General features: G+C 42.1%; 2 protein-coding genes across 4 annotated transcripts; both read right to left on the bottom strand.

The window, feature by feature from the left end:
- Window positions 1-1,487: 1,487 nt before the first annotated feature.
- Window positions 1,488-5,102, bottom strand: tbx6 (T-box transcription factor 6). The gene is given in 9 exon segments (XM_054599400.1): window positions 1,488-2,596; window positions 2,599-2,756; window positions 2,857-3,130; window positions 3,223-3,281; window positions 3,372-3,442; window positions 3,702-3,845; window positions 3,956-4,223; window positions 4,351-4,564; window positions 5,033-5,102. Coding segments are annotated over 9 exon segments (2,367 nt in total).
- A 2,862-nt stretch (window positions 5,103-7,964) lies between these two features.
- nif3l1 (NIF3 NGG1 interacting factor 3-like 1 (S. cerevisiae)) lies at window positions 7,965-11,601 on the bottom strand. Of its 3 annotated transcripts, none has more exons than XM_054599149.1 (7): window positions 11,534-11,601; window positions 10,485-11,107; window positions 10,163-10,319; window positions 9,275-9,398; window positions 8,832-8,970; window positions 8,552-8,635; window positions 7,965-8,438 (listed from the first exon to the last, which is right to left on the bottom strand). In XM_054599149.1, exons 2-7 carry the CDS (start codon window positions 11,095-11,097, stop codon window positions 8,254-8,256), a joined length of 1,302 nt encoding a protein of 433 aa, XP_054455124.1. In that variant the 5' UTR covers window positions 11,098-11,107; window positions 11,534-11,601; the 3' UTR covers window positions 7,965-8,253. The 3 variants fall into 3 exon arrangements, with proteins under 3 accessions (XP_054455124.1, XP_054455122.1, XP_054455123.1); XM_054599147.1 differs by having other exon boundaries at window positions 11,494-11,553; XM_054599148.1 differs by lacking the exon at window positions 11,534-11,601 and adding an exon at window positions 11,453-11,524.
- Between the last annotated feature and the right edge of the window lie 2,705 nt (window positions 11,602-14,306).

Below are 14,306 nucleotides of genomic sequence, written 5' to 3' on the forward strand. Positions count from 1 at the left end.
GTTTTACTCACCACGTGGTTGTTTTTTAATATGTCAACGACTTGAGAAAACGGGAGAGTCAGTTGAATCCATGCAATCATTGGAAACTGTTGATCCGGCCTGCTGTGATTCTAGGTTAAAGATTACTTCTTTCTGAAGCAGTTTTGATAAAGAAACACACACTCTTTGTGCAGGTTAAAGGGGTAACTAGTATGTCAAGGTATTTTTCTTTCATCAAACAGAAGAGAGAGAGTTCAGAGCTTGTGTCGGCTGATTTTGACAGTTTGACTAAATGTTACCCTGCAGTTTCAAAGAAAAGTTTGATATTTTGGGAAAAACTGTTATTCACTTTCTTGCTGAGAACATCAATATCACTTTCATGTCCATTCAATTTGAAGCTAGGACTGGCAGCAGTTTCTTAGGTTAACATAAATACCAGAAACAGGGGCACAGCTAGCCTGGCTCCAGCATCTTTAAAACTCACAGATTGATGAGCCATATCTCCTTTGTGAATTCGGTAATAAAACTGAGGTGTAAAAACATCATGTTGTGGTTTTTGCCGCTGGTTTCCTGACAAGTCACTGCCTCTGGTGGTTTATTCTGCCAACCAATTTCAGCTATAATTCCACTGCAACTACTTTTTATTTTTATTTATAGCAGCTGCCTGTAACAAATATGTGACTCCCATGTGTCAAAAGTTTGCTAGCCTAGATCCAGTACTTACGGTAAAGCACAAGAACCTCATTTATCGATATCTTAACGAACCATTGTTTTGTTTTTTCATGTAGTCAATTCTCTGTATGGGGAAGCTGCATCACAGAATCTGACGCATCATACATTTCACTACTCCAAAGTTAGCAAACCAATAGCTAGCAAAATGTGTTGCCTTCCTATCGCTAGTAGTAAGGTAAAGTAGGCTATGGGTTGCCGGTCCCAGAATGTAAGGGGCCCCATAAAACAACTTTTACACACTATTGTAAAAAAAAAAAGCAAACAAGATTTATCTTGCTAGCTTTTCCAGTGTTTATGCTAAGCTAAGCTAATTGTCCCCTTGAGCTAGCTTAATTTGTCACCTACAAACATGAGAGTGGTATCAATCTTCTAAACTAACTTCATGGCAAATTAGCATTTTTCCCAGAACAGATAACTTTTGCTACGATTTGTTTTACGGCTAATCCAAAGATCTAGATGGTATCAAAAACGACAAACCTAATTCCTATACAGTCACTTTTAGTTCAGTGTTTCAGTGAAAAAAATTGAATTACAAAAGACGGAAGTATGGATTCAATTTGTTTTATTTTTCACAATGGAATGGATATTTGAAAAAGGAAATCTTCAACAGCTATTTACAAATTTGGATCAATCTCATTCATCTATTTATCAGCTGAACCCTTGGGAAAACACACACACACAACACAGTACATTGGGTTCCTTCAATTGATGCTAGAAATTGCTAAAAGCGCTATTAGGCCAAAACATTTTTACAACTTTACATATATTTTTATATTTTAAAACACAGCTCTTGAGCTCATATCCAGGTAGGGCCCCTGGGGGTGGGCGTGTCCATGCTGGTGTTGTCTGTACAGATGCCTGAATGGGATGGAGAGGGATGGGTGAGGGTCCTGACAAAGCCGGAGAGGGTAGGATGGGAAGGCAGGGTAGAGGGCTTGGGGAGGGGTGGAGGAGGGATGACTGGAGGGAAGTGATGGATCCAGCTGAGGGAAAAGAGACGGGTGGTGCAGTACCATCTCTGGGCGATAGGGGGCAGCAGGATTGAACTGTGGGATGGCACCTATCTCAACTGGAGGATACGAGGAGTTGGAGGGATTGGGCAGGTTTTGAGGATACCCTGTTTGGGGCATTGATGGAGCTGAGGAGACAGACTGCTGGAAAGAAGAGGAGACAGCCAAGCAGGAAGAGGGTTGGAAGGAAGGGTGAGGGTGGTGGTGAGGAAGGGAGGAGGACGGATGGGTGAAGGAGGAGGGAGGGAAGGAAGCAGCCAGGGATGAAGCCTGGGCTTGGTGGCCGAGATTTGGGAGGTGATAGGTATGGTGGGCAGAGTTGGGAGACACATTGGTAAATGACAGATTCTGCATGTGTGGGGGGACGGAGGGGAAGGAAAAAGATGTGGGGGCGCCATGAGCGGGTAGAGAGCACGACAGGCCGGGAGCCTGATGGTGGCTGTAGTTGTGGAGATACTGAGCGGCAACTGGAGCAGGATCGGGATTTGCGGGAAGAATATTTGGATAGATAAATGCTGCTGAGCTTTGATCAGTGGATGAATTATTTCCGCTGGTAATAGGTTCACCCTGCAGTGGAAGACCGGGTTCAGTGAGCAGAGAGTGAACGGATATCTGGTCCTGCAGTCCGGACTGACATGCTGGAGGTGGGGCAGCAAAAGAGGTGTCTGTAGGTGTATGGGGGCTGATTGACTGTGGGATGGTGTGATAGGTGTTGGCAGACGGGGAGGAGGAGGTGGAGGTGGACAGGAATGACTGAGGAGAGGAGGAGTTGGAGGGAGGTGGAGTGGGGAAGGTGAAGGAGGTCTGCTGAAGTAGGGGAGTGGTGGAGGTGGAGGTGGAGGAGGAGGAGAGTGTGGGGGAGGAGGAGAGAATGGGGGGTAGTCGATAGGCTGATGATTGGACGTATCTGAAGAGTCAGGGGCAGGGAGGGAGGGGAAGGAGGAGGAGGACTGAGGAAGAGGAGCTGGGGGGAAAGAGGAGGAGTCGGTAGCGGAGAAGGTGGATGCATAAGCTGGTTCACCAAGAGTGTCTGATCTGTGGTGGAGAAAAAGAAAACAGATTAATATCTTTGCGTTAAAAAGATTTGTTGCTTAATGAATTTAGGAACGTGCACACTCTCTTTCTGCACACCTACCTTTCAATCATACGATTTGCCACGTCACTTCCTGGTGTGTCCTGCATCCCATTGGTCATGGAGATGCCGATATCAGATATCTGCGATGCCATGAACGCCTGGCCGAGATCTAGAGGATGCTCCGGGACCAGAGTGTCCTGATAGGAGGCTCCCTCTGGTCCGAACCCACAGGAGGGGTTGGGAAGTTGGTGCAGCGAGGCCAGAGCGAGGGCCTGCAGGTCTGAACTGGTGGTTATGGACTGCAGCTCCGTAGAGTCGCATGGATCACAGTTCACTGAGAGAGAAAGATGGGAGCTGTGTTTTAGGACAAGGCAATTCAAGGCAATACAGGAAGTAAGAGTTATATCAAAATGGCGTCCCACTCACCAATATCCAAGGTGTCTGTCATGTCAGATGTTTTGCGCTTCTGTCTTGCATCTCTTTGTCTGCGGAAAAAGAGGCAGTTTAGATTTAGATCCTCCACACTAAGTATGCAACGGTTACGTGTTTCTATGTGGTTATATGTCGTGAATTACTTTTTGCTGTTCATGCCGTCATCTCGGAATCCTTTAGCGAAGGGGTTGGAGCTGATCTTCAGCTCTGTGATCTAAAAACAACAAAAAAACAATTTAGCAGTTGGTTTGCTTTCCCTCTGCTTCTGTTCTTTGTTCTCATTTGATGTTTTTTATTTTGCATTGAGTCTCTGACATACTATCTATTATTGCTCAGATAAATATGGTCAGGGCACCGTGACTCTGCTACTCAAGATATTTGTACATAGAATTTCTTCTTAATCTTGAACTGCACTCTTTTTATTGCAGAATAATTATCCCCTTTCTTCATATATAAATGTAGTATTATGGTACCTTGTTATTCTGGTAGGCGGTGACTGTGAGAAACTGGGTTTCAGGGAAAACGAAGGAGTGTTGCCCTCCGCCCCATCTCAGCACGTCTCTGGCTTCAATCACATGAATTCTGGGCTGGTAGCGATGCAGCGAGTGCAGGATTATCTGGAATTAAAAGAAAAGATGTTGACCCAAAATCCACCATGAAGATCAAATCCACCAGTGGAGGGTTGGGCACTGTATTTGTGTCGGATCAGCCAGTGTGGAGTACTCACATGTCCCTGTGAGTCCAGTGTGTTGTTGGTGAGCTTGGCGTAGTGAAACGAGATGGTGCGGCCCTGCCAGTGAGCACCCGTGGCAGGCGAGTCTGGGTGGATGAAAACCCGGTCCGGTAGCCTCGCCTCTGCCCCGCCAACAGCCTGCCAGCCACCACCTTGGAAGCGATAGCGGGAGTTGTCCACCGGGACGATGTCCAGGAGGAGGATGTAACGGAGAGACGGGTTCAGGCCTGAGAGCTTTAACCTCAGCCCGGGGAACATCCGTCTAAGAGTAGACAGTGGACAAAGAGCAGAAAAGATGTAAGAAACAGAAGTTGTGGACATGAACTGAATGGTAGTAGTGAACATAAAGAGAGACTGGGGTCAAAGGTCGTTGCACTATGTTTTCTCACCTGCCCTTCTTAGTGATGATCATCTCTGTGCCCACAGAGCTGAACTGTTTCCATAAAGACGCATTCTCCAGCTCCATCTTCACATCATTTTTGGGAGTTTTGGTGGTTTGGTCGTTGGGGACTGGTGGAGGGGCCAGAAGCCTCGGGGTCAGGACTTTTCCCGCCACGTCACAGGTGGGAGGGAACAACGGCATGTGAGCTGATGCCTGCCGGTCTATGGGACAAATAAAAACCTTTACATGAGTGGTTGAAATAAGGCGAACACGTGTAAATTATTGTTGTGTACATATCAGTTGTGTAAAGAAAAGAAAAGAAGGAGAAGAAAGATATTCTAACTATCTAATTTATCTTATGACGAGTTGATGAAAAAGTCATTTTAAAGCCCCGCCCAGAGGAGGTGAAAAACAAAGCTGATTAAGCTTGATTCCTCTGTGATGAAGAACTTCTTTGGGCTGACAAAGTATTTCAGAAGTAGCCCATTCAAATCTTGGAAAAAGATGCTGGACTTTAAAGGAAACCGTTAAAGAGCATTAAATCATTTCTTCATGTCTTTTTCATGCATGTAAACACACACACACACACACACACACACACACACACACACACACACACACACACACACACACACACACACACACACACACACACACACACACACACACACACAAACACTCTGTCTCACCTCTGTAAAAGCAGTCTCCCATCCTTTGAGGTCCCAGAGCCAAACTGGGGTACATCTCCACGCTCAGCATCTTCCTAGTTTGTGTTTGTTCTTATACTCGTCCTCTTCAGCTGCTGCACAGTAACATTTCACCCTTCAACTCTCATGTTGAGTCCTTGTCAGTTTCCGTATACAGATTTGTGATATCAGTGCTCGGTTGTACTGGAGACCTCTTCTTAAAATGTTTGGTTCTCTGTCACCTCTGTGTCCGTTCCTTTCCCTCTGCTGTCCTTTGGTACTGATGCCCACAGCGGTGACTTGCTCTCTTAAATAGGTGTGTGGAGCTTCACACATGAGGCCAAATGGCCCCCTTTTTTTTAACACGGCTATTCATTTGCCTCCCCTTCTCTCCACACTACACCCTCATCTTCCCTCCTGTCCGTGCTCGACAAACACAAACAACACGGGTCATATAGAGAGGTGATTCGCAACATCTAGGGTTTACTTTGGTGTCTGGTTGGAAAATGAGTGTGATTTGTGTAGAAGGTAGGAAAAGTACGTCTACTCAAGTAAGGTTTTTAGTTATGTGTTGAGTATTCTTGTGTACTAATTCTAATTCTTTCTCACTAGAGGCAAATATTTTGATTATTACTAGATACTTTGCAGATAAGGATTTTACATGCAACCAACAAAAAACCAACTTTGAAGACATGATGTCTTGCCAAACATTAAATATATATATAGTACATTTACATTTGATACTTTAAGTATATTTGGATTCTAATACTTTTTTTTTTACATTGTGATGTTAAAACCACTGACCACTGCATTTTAGAGACAGCTGGCTCTAATGAATCCATTATACAAATGTATCTTCAATTTTATTGAAGATAAGTTATTTGTAGAGAATTTAGACAGCTTCAGTGTGTCCGATGTAAAACAGACAACTGCAATTTGTTACCCGACTTTCCAGATTTTCTGTAATAATTCTTGGTAATGCTCCTCAAATTTCAAATGCCTCTTACACATACATATAAATCTAGTAGTTTACTGGCAGGACCCCTGTGGCTGTTTGATGACTTGACGACATGTTTCTTCCTCTCAGCAGGGAGTCGGGCCTCGAATGAAGGTGGAAGAGGAAGACAGTTTGGCCGATGGCTACAATTTGGCCACAATACAAACGTGAGCGTCTAGAAGCTTCAATTCAGGTATGAGCTTGGTATTAAAGTCAACTTTGGAATAGCATTTTCTGGAATATTTAACACTAAAACTGTTTAATGAATCGATTCAATGCCCATTATGCCATCACTGGAGGGAAGTTTGGTGATCAGATAGGATTACTAGTTTAAACACACAATGAGGACCACACAGACAAACCTCTGTTTGAAGGACCACACAGTCAATTAGTTAGAATGAGTTGTGGTCGATAATCAGATCCTTCACTATAGTAAATGTAGTAATACCACAATTTGAGAATACTCTTTGGAAGTAGTAGCAATCAAAATGCTACTTAAGGAGAAGTATAAACCAAATGTACCTCAAGTTAAAGTACTCATTATGAGGCAGAGTCTCTCCTGTAGTTGTTATATCAATATTCACAATATCAGTGAATAATTATTACTGATGCAGCCTTTTGATGACGTAGCCGGTTGAGAGGGAGCTAATTCTCATGACTTTATAAAGTTTTTGGTTTCAAAAAGTGAAGTGGCTTCAGAGAATACACTATTTCATGACTGCAAACCAGTTGCAGTATGATTCAAGATGTCTTCAGCTAAATAATAGTTGTGTAATCTGCAAAAGAAACTTGAAGTAACGTTAATCATAAATCTTCAAAAAATACTTTAATATGCAAAACGGTAATCTGGTGCTTTTTGGAGGACAAGCCAACGGACCATAAATGCTCTTTAGCAGAGGTTTGCTGTTACATCATAAGTAGAGCTTTTGCAACTAAAACGATCAAACAGAATAAACTGTGTGGTTGCATGGGAGAGTTTTAATGTGAGCAGGATCAATAGTTCAGAAAAGAAAATAATTAAACTCTTCTTTTAATGCTTTCAGATCTACCTGCTCGTAGACATTTCTGTCAGAGTAAAGAGTGACAGCTGGAGTCACTTCACAGGAGTGAAGTATAAATGTTGTTCTAGTTGCTGTTGTCTTTCTCCATCTGTGTATGTATGTATGTATACGTGTGTTGGAGGAGATAAAAGCTAGTGAGGTCTGAGGGGAAGTGGAGGTGTGAGCGCCACACTGAGAGAGAGGTCATTACCTTGATGGGGGCAGCGAGGTGTGTGTGATGGCTCTTAATGTTTTTATGAACTGACAGGTGTGTCAGCCACCAGACTCTGTATCGGCCCATGATGAGGACTGTTACTTGTTTGTTTGCTTTTCTTTTTAACACCATTACTGGAGTGGGGGCAGGTGGTGTGTGCTGTTCAAAGTGCATAAGGTATTACCATAGGCCTGCTCTCTGACATGTATGTGCTAAGTTGTTTGATATGCTACTTTGTTTGCTCAATGAGGCCTTAAGGTCAGGTTACTGAAAAAAAGAGGATACCATAGGAGGCATTTGTTTTAAAATGTTCGTTGTTGGCTCAGACGTTCCTGCTGTTCGAACACTTCCTGCATAACAGGGGGTTGTCCAAATTTCTCCGGCATGTTTACGATGGAACGACAAGGCTTTTAATCTGACGGGGATTACTGTTTCTGTGAGCCAGATGCCAAAAAACTCTTCCTTTTAAGGAATATTTGTGGATGCTGAAATTCACTCTCCACACCACCAAAGGGCACACTTGATGTCATACATTACTTGGATTAAAAACACACCGTGTGTTGTCCCTAAATAAATCCTCTGCTTGCCAAAGGGCCATGCATTCAGGTTAAATGCTTTATCTTTTTGTGGGCTGAGGATATTTTGCCTCACCCAACACACCTACAGACCATTTCTATAATCAACCAGAACCTGTTTTTATTTAGGAAATGAATAACAGGAAAAGGAAGCACTTTTCATTATTACATGAGGCTCAGATATATTTAAATAATATTTTATGGATACTAGATAGTTACATAAAGAGCCTGCATGGAAAATATTTATTATTTTCCTCGTTGCAATCATATCATGCACATCCATTTCAATCGCTCCATTTGAAAAAGCGGAAGGTGCTTTTGTAGTTTTGATTTCATCCAATCAAAACAGTGAAGATATATCCACCAGACTAACTGGTGCAGCTGTAGCTCCAAGGCGGTCAGACCACCTCCAGCGGGTCTCTGTCAGCCTTCGACACCACCACGGTTACACTGTCAGGAAGACGCACAGCCAGCTTCTCCCTGAACACAGCCAGAAACCCACGCTCACTGTTGCTATGGTCACTGAGGAGGACGTTAGTTCCCTTCGCCACGGCGTCTAGCACTTCATGGTGGGACATCTCACCTGAATAAAGGATATGATTATAACAATGTCAAGCAAATAATTTGACAGTTAAAAAAAAAAATAGAATCAGTTATTTATCATTGATTTGAATGAAGATTACTTAAAATGTCTACCTGTGATGTAGAGGTCTGCCTTGACTCCGTTCAGTACAGAGGCCCCAGATCCAGCACACACAGCCACAGTACACACAGAGGACTCTGAAAAATACCAGAATAACGACTTACTGACGAGCACATTTAGATCTCTTGGTTTGTTCCACAAGCTTCACCTTTGATCGCTAAATTTAAAACATTAGATCATTCAGGTCTAATGGCTAAGGGTTCATATCCTTCATATTGTGTACATGTTTATTTAACTTATAACACGGGTTCAGTTTGTACAAGAGTTCCTTACCTAGCGTCTGCCCAAGTCCCAGAGCCAAACGCAGGTGACTCAAACCCAAGTGGGACTTCATTTTCTGGATGGCTGTTGTCAGGGTTACTGGCTGGTCCAAAACACTTAGTCGTCCTTGGCCATGGCCGGGTAGAGGGGGCTGCAGGGAGGGCAAGGTGGGCAGTTAGTCAAAAAAAAAAGAAGTAACTACCACACATAAAACAGGATATCAGTTTATCATACTATGACTTTCCATCAACGGCTTTGTGATTTGTAAAGAGTAGCTTTTTAAAAGGATCAATATAGAGCTCTGTTTCCTTATTAAATAAATCCCTGTTTCTTTGTGTTTCTGAAACAACAAATTTCATTTTCAGTAAACAGAAACTGTGTAATTAATGTTCAAATTACTGAATCTGTTGATGTTCTTCAATTCATTATGTAACAGTAAAGTGTTTGTGCTGTACCTTTTCAAACTTCAGGATGCTGAGGGAGAGGCTGGGGGCATTGTGTCGTAGCAGAGTCTGGACACTCGGTGTCAGCGCTGAGTCACTGCAGGTTACGCTGACATGGACCTCGCTGTTGTCCGGTCTGTTGTGAGGGGAAATAAACCATAATTAACTGGTGCAAAGGTCCTTAGTGGTGATCAGTGGGTTTTTGCATGTTTAAACCTATTATCTATATATTCTGTATACCTTTCATTATTACTGACCATGTTTAAATTAACATAGATGACTAGTTTCTGTTCTTTTCAGTATTTTGAGAAAGTTCGCACTTGCTTATAATAGGCAATCATTCAGAGTGCATGATTTTTAGCATTTTACGAGGAGTCAACGTTATGGAACCAGCTTGTGGTAATGAAGCTGGGAAAAGGTTTCTGTGTGTCAGGCTTTTGCCAGAAGCTTTGATATCCAAGGTGTGAAAGTCAACTCCAGAATTGCCTTCACAAGCTAATTAGCTTGAAGATCAGAACCAGAATAATAAACAAAGACTGGATGTTGTGAATACTGTAGCAGTGGCTGTTTCTTCATTACAACTGACACTCAAATATTGCACAAACACAGGTTTCACAACTTTGAAAAAAACAGATTTCAAGGTTGCTGTGTTGTGTCGTAAAAGTTTCAGTTGATTTCGTTCTGCACTGAAATGAAGGAATTACAGTAAAGGGTGCTTGTATAACAGAAAATAAATGTAAAGCGTTTTGGAAATTGTCTGCAGTTAGGATAAGTATATGGAACTTGTAGTTAAAAGGTTAATAAACTTGTTTAACCAGCAAACTGGTCCTTCATTTAAAGTCTAGTCAATAAGTGCTTATTCGTGGACACATCTTAGTTCTACTCAAACACGAACAGGACCTGCTGACTGAGTGTTGTAGTGTCGTTTCACTGTCACAAGCCTTCAGTTCCTCCATAACACCGTTTAGTTCCTCCGTGCTTTTGACTGTGAACTCCAGTTTGTGATTTTGGGAGGCACCACCGAGGGCCTGACTCAGCACAGACACCTGCCCGCTACCTGAGAATCAGAGATAGAAACCAGAGACAAGATGGAGGACACTTGGTGAGAATAGTTGACCAGTGGGTCAGTGTTATGTTTCACAACATTTTAGCCTATACCTTTATAAAATATGCAAGTCCTGTAGGTGTGTGTGAGACATTTTCCATCAGAACGTCATCTTACCGAGTCCCCCGACCAGCCAGTCGTTCACGCCTCCTTTAACACTATCCCACGAAGTGTGAGGGGAGAAGATCGCCATCCTGGCCTCCACAGCCCGGATGATCAATCGCTGCTTCCAGTCTTTCTGAACCAGACGCTTGATTGGGCGGAACAACGGCGGGTGATACGAAATGATGAGATCACAGCTCATGGCCTCTGCTTCGTCCATGACGGTGTCTGTGAGGTCGTTGGTGAGCAGGATGGTTTTAACAGGCCGAGGTTTGCTAGGCTCGACCAGTAGGCCGACATTATCCCACGACTCAGCCAGAGACAGAGGGGCGAGCTGCTCCAACACCTGCTGAACTTCTTTAAGCTCCATCAGGCCTGAACGGTGAGCAGAAAGAGAGAGGCAGCGGGTGGGAGAGGAGTGAAGGGATGAGTGTAGGGGGACCGGCGTTTGTTTGCTTGTAAAGAAGCCGTGACTGTGAGATGATGAGAAGAGAGATGGAGGGATGGATGAAACTGTTGAGGCAGAGGAGCAGAGAGCAGCCTGGGAGGTCAAACTCCTCCTGGTATAAAGTCTTCTATAGGTGAGGGAGAAAAAAGTCCAAGAAAGGCTTCTACATCCGGTCAACATCAGTGGAGACCTGTGTGGACAGATAGATCACTGAGTCATAACTTAATAAATAAGAGCTAGTGAAGTTAGTTAGCTTACAACCTGAACTTTATATGTTAGCCCAATATCTAATCTAATGAGATAGACAATGAAAATATGTGGGCCTGAAGCCTAATATTGTTTTATGAATAAAGGGCTGTAACGCATTTTTAACTTGCAGTACACGTGTTCTACAACCACAAGTGGTGACTGGCACTGACTGCTGGGAAGCATGCAGCTAACAGCAGAGCTAGCTACTCAGCTAACATTAGCTGCTAATACAGACTAAAAACACACCATCCACTTATCAATGTGTGTATCAGTAAACGTGTCATACTTTCGCTTTTCCTTTCACTATAAAGTTAGAAGACTACTTGCGTTCTGTTGTCGTACACATTTCCTCTGTGAGTACACTTACTGGAGGACGCGTTTGTCCCTTTCCGGCTTCCGTTTCTTAAATCATTTGTTTTGATTGGACAGTAGAAAAGTGGCGAAGTACAGTACCAGTCAAACGTTTGGACACACCTTCTCATTCAATGGTTTTTCTTTATTTTTATTTTTATTTTTTTCTACATTGTAGATTAATATTGAAGACATCCAAACTATGAAGGAACACATATGGAATTATGTGGTAAACAAACAAATGCTCAACAAACCAGAATATGTTTTATATTTTATATTCTTCAAAGTAGTTGAATGAGAAGGTGTGTCCAAACTTTTGACTGGTACTGTATGTGCTTGTAATGCATTGGCATCAACGGAAAGACTACTTAAATAGCTTTGTTTCAGTCAAATATCATGTTGGATAAATTATGTTAAATTTAAAATGTTTATTTTTGGAAACATTTATTCTATTATTTGTTTCCATTCTTATATGAAAATATTCAGTGGGACTTGGATTTTTTTGGCAGGTTAGAAAACTCCATTGAACTGCATTTAAGAAACACTAAAACTGAAATATTAGCCTACACACTAGTGTGAGAATAATAAGTACTGGTTATTATTAAAACAGATGGACTAATCACATCTACTCGGTGGTAGAGGACTTTTATTTTTATCTGCAAATGGCATTACTTGACATTTTCACACACAAATAAGTGGGGTAAAAAAGCTGTTTCCAACTTGTTTTGATGAAGCTGAGAGCAGGGTAGAATATGCCATGTAATAACATAGAGGAAGGCTATAAACCTTGGAGGATTAATTTTTTTATCTGTTATGAAACTGAATTCAGATTCTAGTCAGTAGCCTTCAAATGTAGGAAGCTGCACTTTTATTTTGTTTTGCATGAACACATCAATATAGTTGACTTCTCTAGAAAAGGAATGGAATCAAAAATATTAAAACATATATACTTTTTTAAAAGCATGTATAACATTGTATTACTACAACTTTCAGTGAACGTTGACATTTTTTGCAGAAAGAAATGTAATCAGATGGAGCTAAATGAACAATGTAATCGGGTCATTAAAGCACAACACACAACATATGTGGCCGTCAAAGTCAGTTCTATCTTTGACCCTTTTAATAAATAAGTATTGATTTAACATTTCAATAATATTATCGTGATAAAAAAACACAAGTCCCTTAAAATCACATGTTTGTGAATTTGGATTCAGTGATTTGTGAAAAACCTGTTCAACTAGAACATTATAAAGGTGTTGGTATGATGTAAATCTGTTCATATGTAATGTTATTAAAAAAAATCACAGATTAATGTAAGCAGGAAAGGACTAGATGACTTTGATAAACTTAACTCTTGCTGGGCTGGTGGTCATGCAGCAGATACCCTGAGTGTAAATATTACTACTTCTCAGAAAGATTACCAAGACTATTGAAATAAACAAATCTACACACGCAAACAAAGACAAGGCAGAGGGTTATCAATGTCAGGAGATGATTGCAAATGGTTAAACCGCAGTTCTCATTAAGTGCATGACAACAAGCTGCTGGGCAGAGTGGCTACCTCCAAACTGAGTCGGAGAGCGACTGCGGGAGAGATTATTCTGGATTAATGCAATAAAGGTCGATGCTGGATGTTAGAGGGATCAGGGGAGGATCAGGGCAAAGGCCAGGCAGCGAGCATTACATCATCTGATTCTTCCTTTGACCATATCAACCTCCCTTCACACTACATGCCTGAGTTTAAGTCGAACCTCCCTTTAAAACACCCACATGTACATGACATTATAAAGCATGAAACAATATAAATTACTTCACAAAATAACATTGAATTTATTTTTTACTTTTTTAAAAATGTAAACATATTGCCCCAGCCATGCCCCGTAGTATCCAATCTGTGGAGCGCCATTGGACAGATGTGTGTTCAAGAACAGCTTCACTTTTGTTAATTGGTACTATAAGCCCTTGTGCCCCATCTGTCCGTCCATTTGAAGTCTGCCCCGTATGTCATGCATAACATCTGTCTGGCTGATGTGTCCCAGACTGGGAGGGAGCACTGTGTCCCCGTCCACAACCCTAAATTCTCTAAACACAGGTGTTTAATTTGAGCTGTGCTGGCTTTGGGTCAGTATTGACACAGTACTGGAGAACGAGCACAGATTATGTTCACAGGGGTTTGTATCAGGGTGGGAAGTGAAAGCTATGGAAAGTGTAGGGCAAATTTTAGACAAATTTGGTGTTTTTGTAAAATGGGCCCTAGCTTCTATTCCAGATACTAACTGTGTATCAGTGGAGGAAAAACAACAACTATGCTAACTATGTGGGCGGCTGTGGCGTAGTGGAGAGCAAGGTAGTTCTCCAATCAGAGGGTCGGTGGTTCGATACCCGGCCTCGGCAGTCGATGTGTCCTTGGGCAAGACACTTAGCCCCAAGTTGCTCCCGAAGGCTTGCCATCGGTGTGGACTGGATGTTGCATGAATGTTAGTGATGGTGGCACCTTGCATGGTAGCCCTGTCATCTGTGTGTGAATGATATGTAATATACTACTGCTTTGGATAAAAGCGTCTGCTAAATGACTGTAATGTAATGTAACTAGCAGTAACTTGCTCTGCTTCTGTCTTAATACATACAATGTTTTCGCTTTCGGATTTTCCTTTAAACAAAAATAAACAGCAAATCATTTTAAACTCTTCCTCAGATTTTGTCTCAATGTCGGAATTTCCCCAAACGTTAAAAACTTACTGGGCATTGCCAAATTGAAATAACGACTCAGACAAATCTTTTTGCCCTTT

Source organism: Anoplopoma fimbria, chromosome 5, assembly GCF_027596085.1.
Source record: "Anoplopoma fimbria isolate UVic2021 breed Golden Eagle Sablefish chromosome 5, Afim_UVic_2022, whole genome shotgun sequence".
Taxonomy (NCBI): domain Eukaryota; kingdom Metazoa; phylum Chordata; class Actinopteri; order Perciformes; family Anoplopomatidae; genus Anoplopoma; species Anoplopoma fimbria.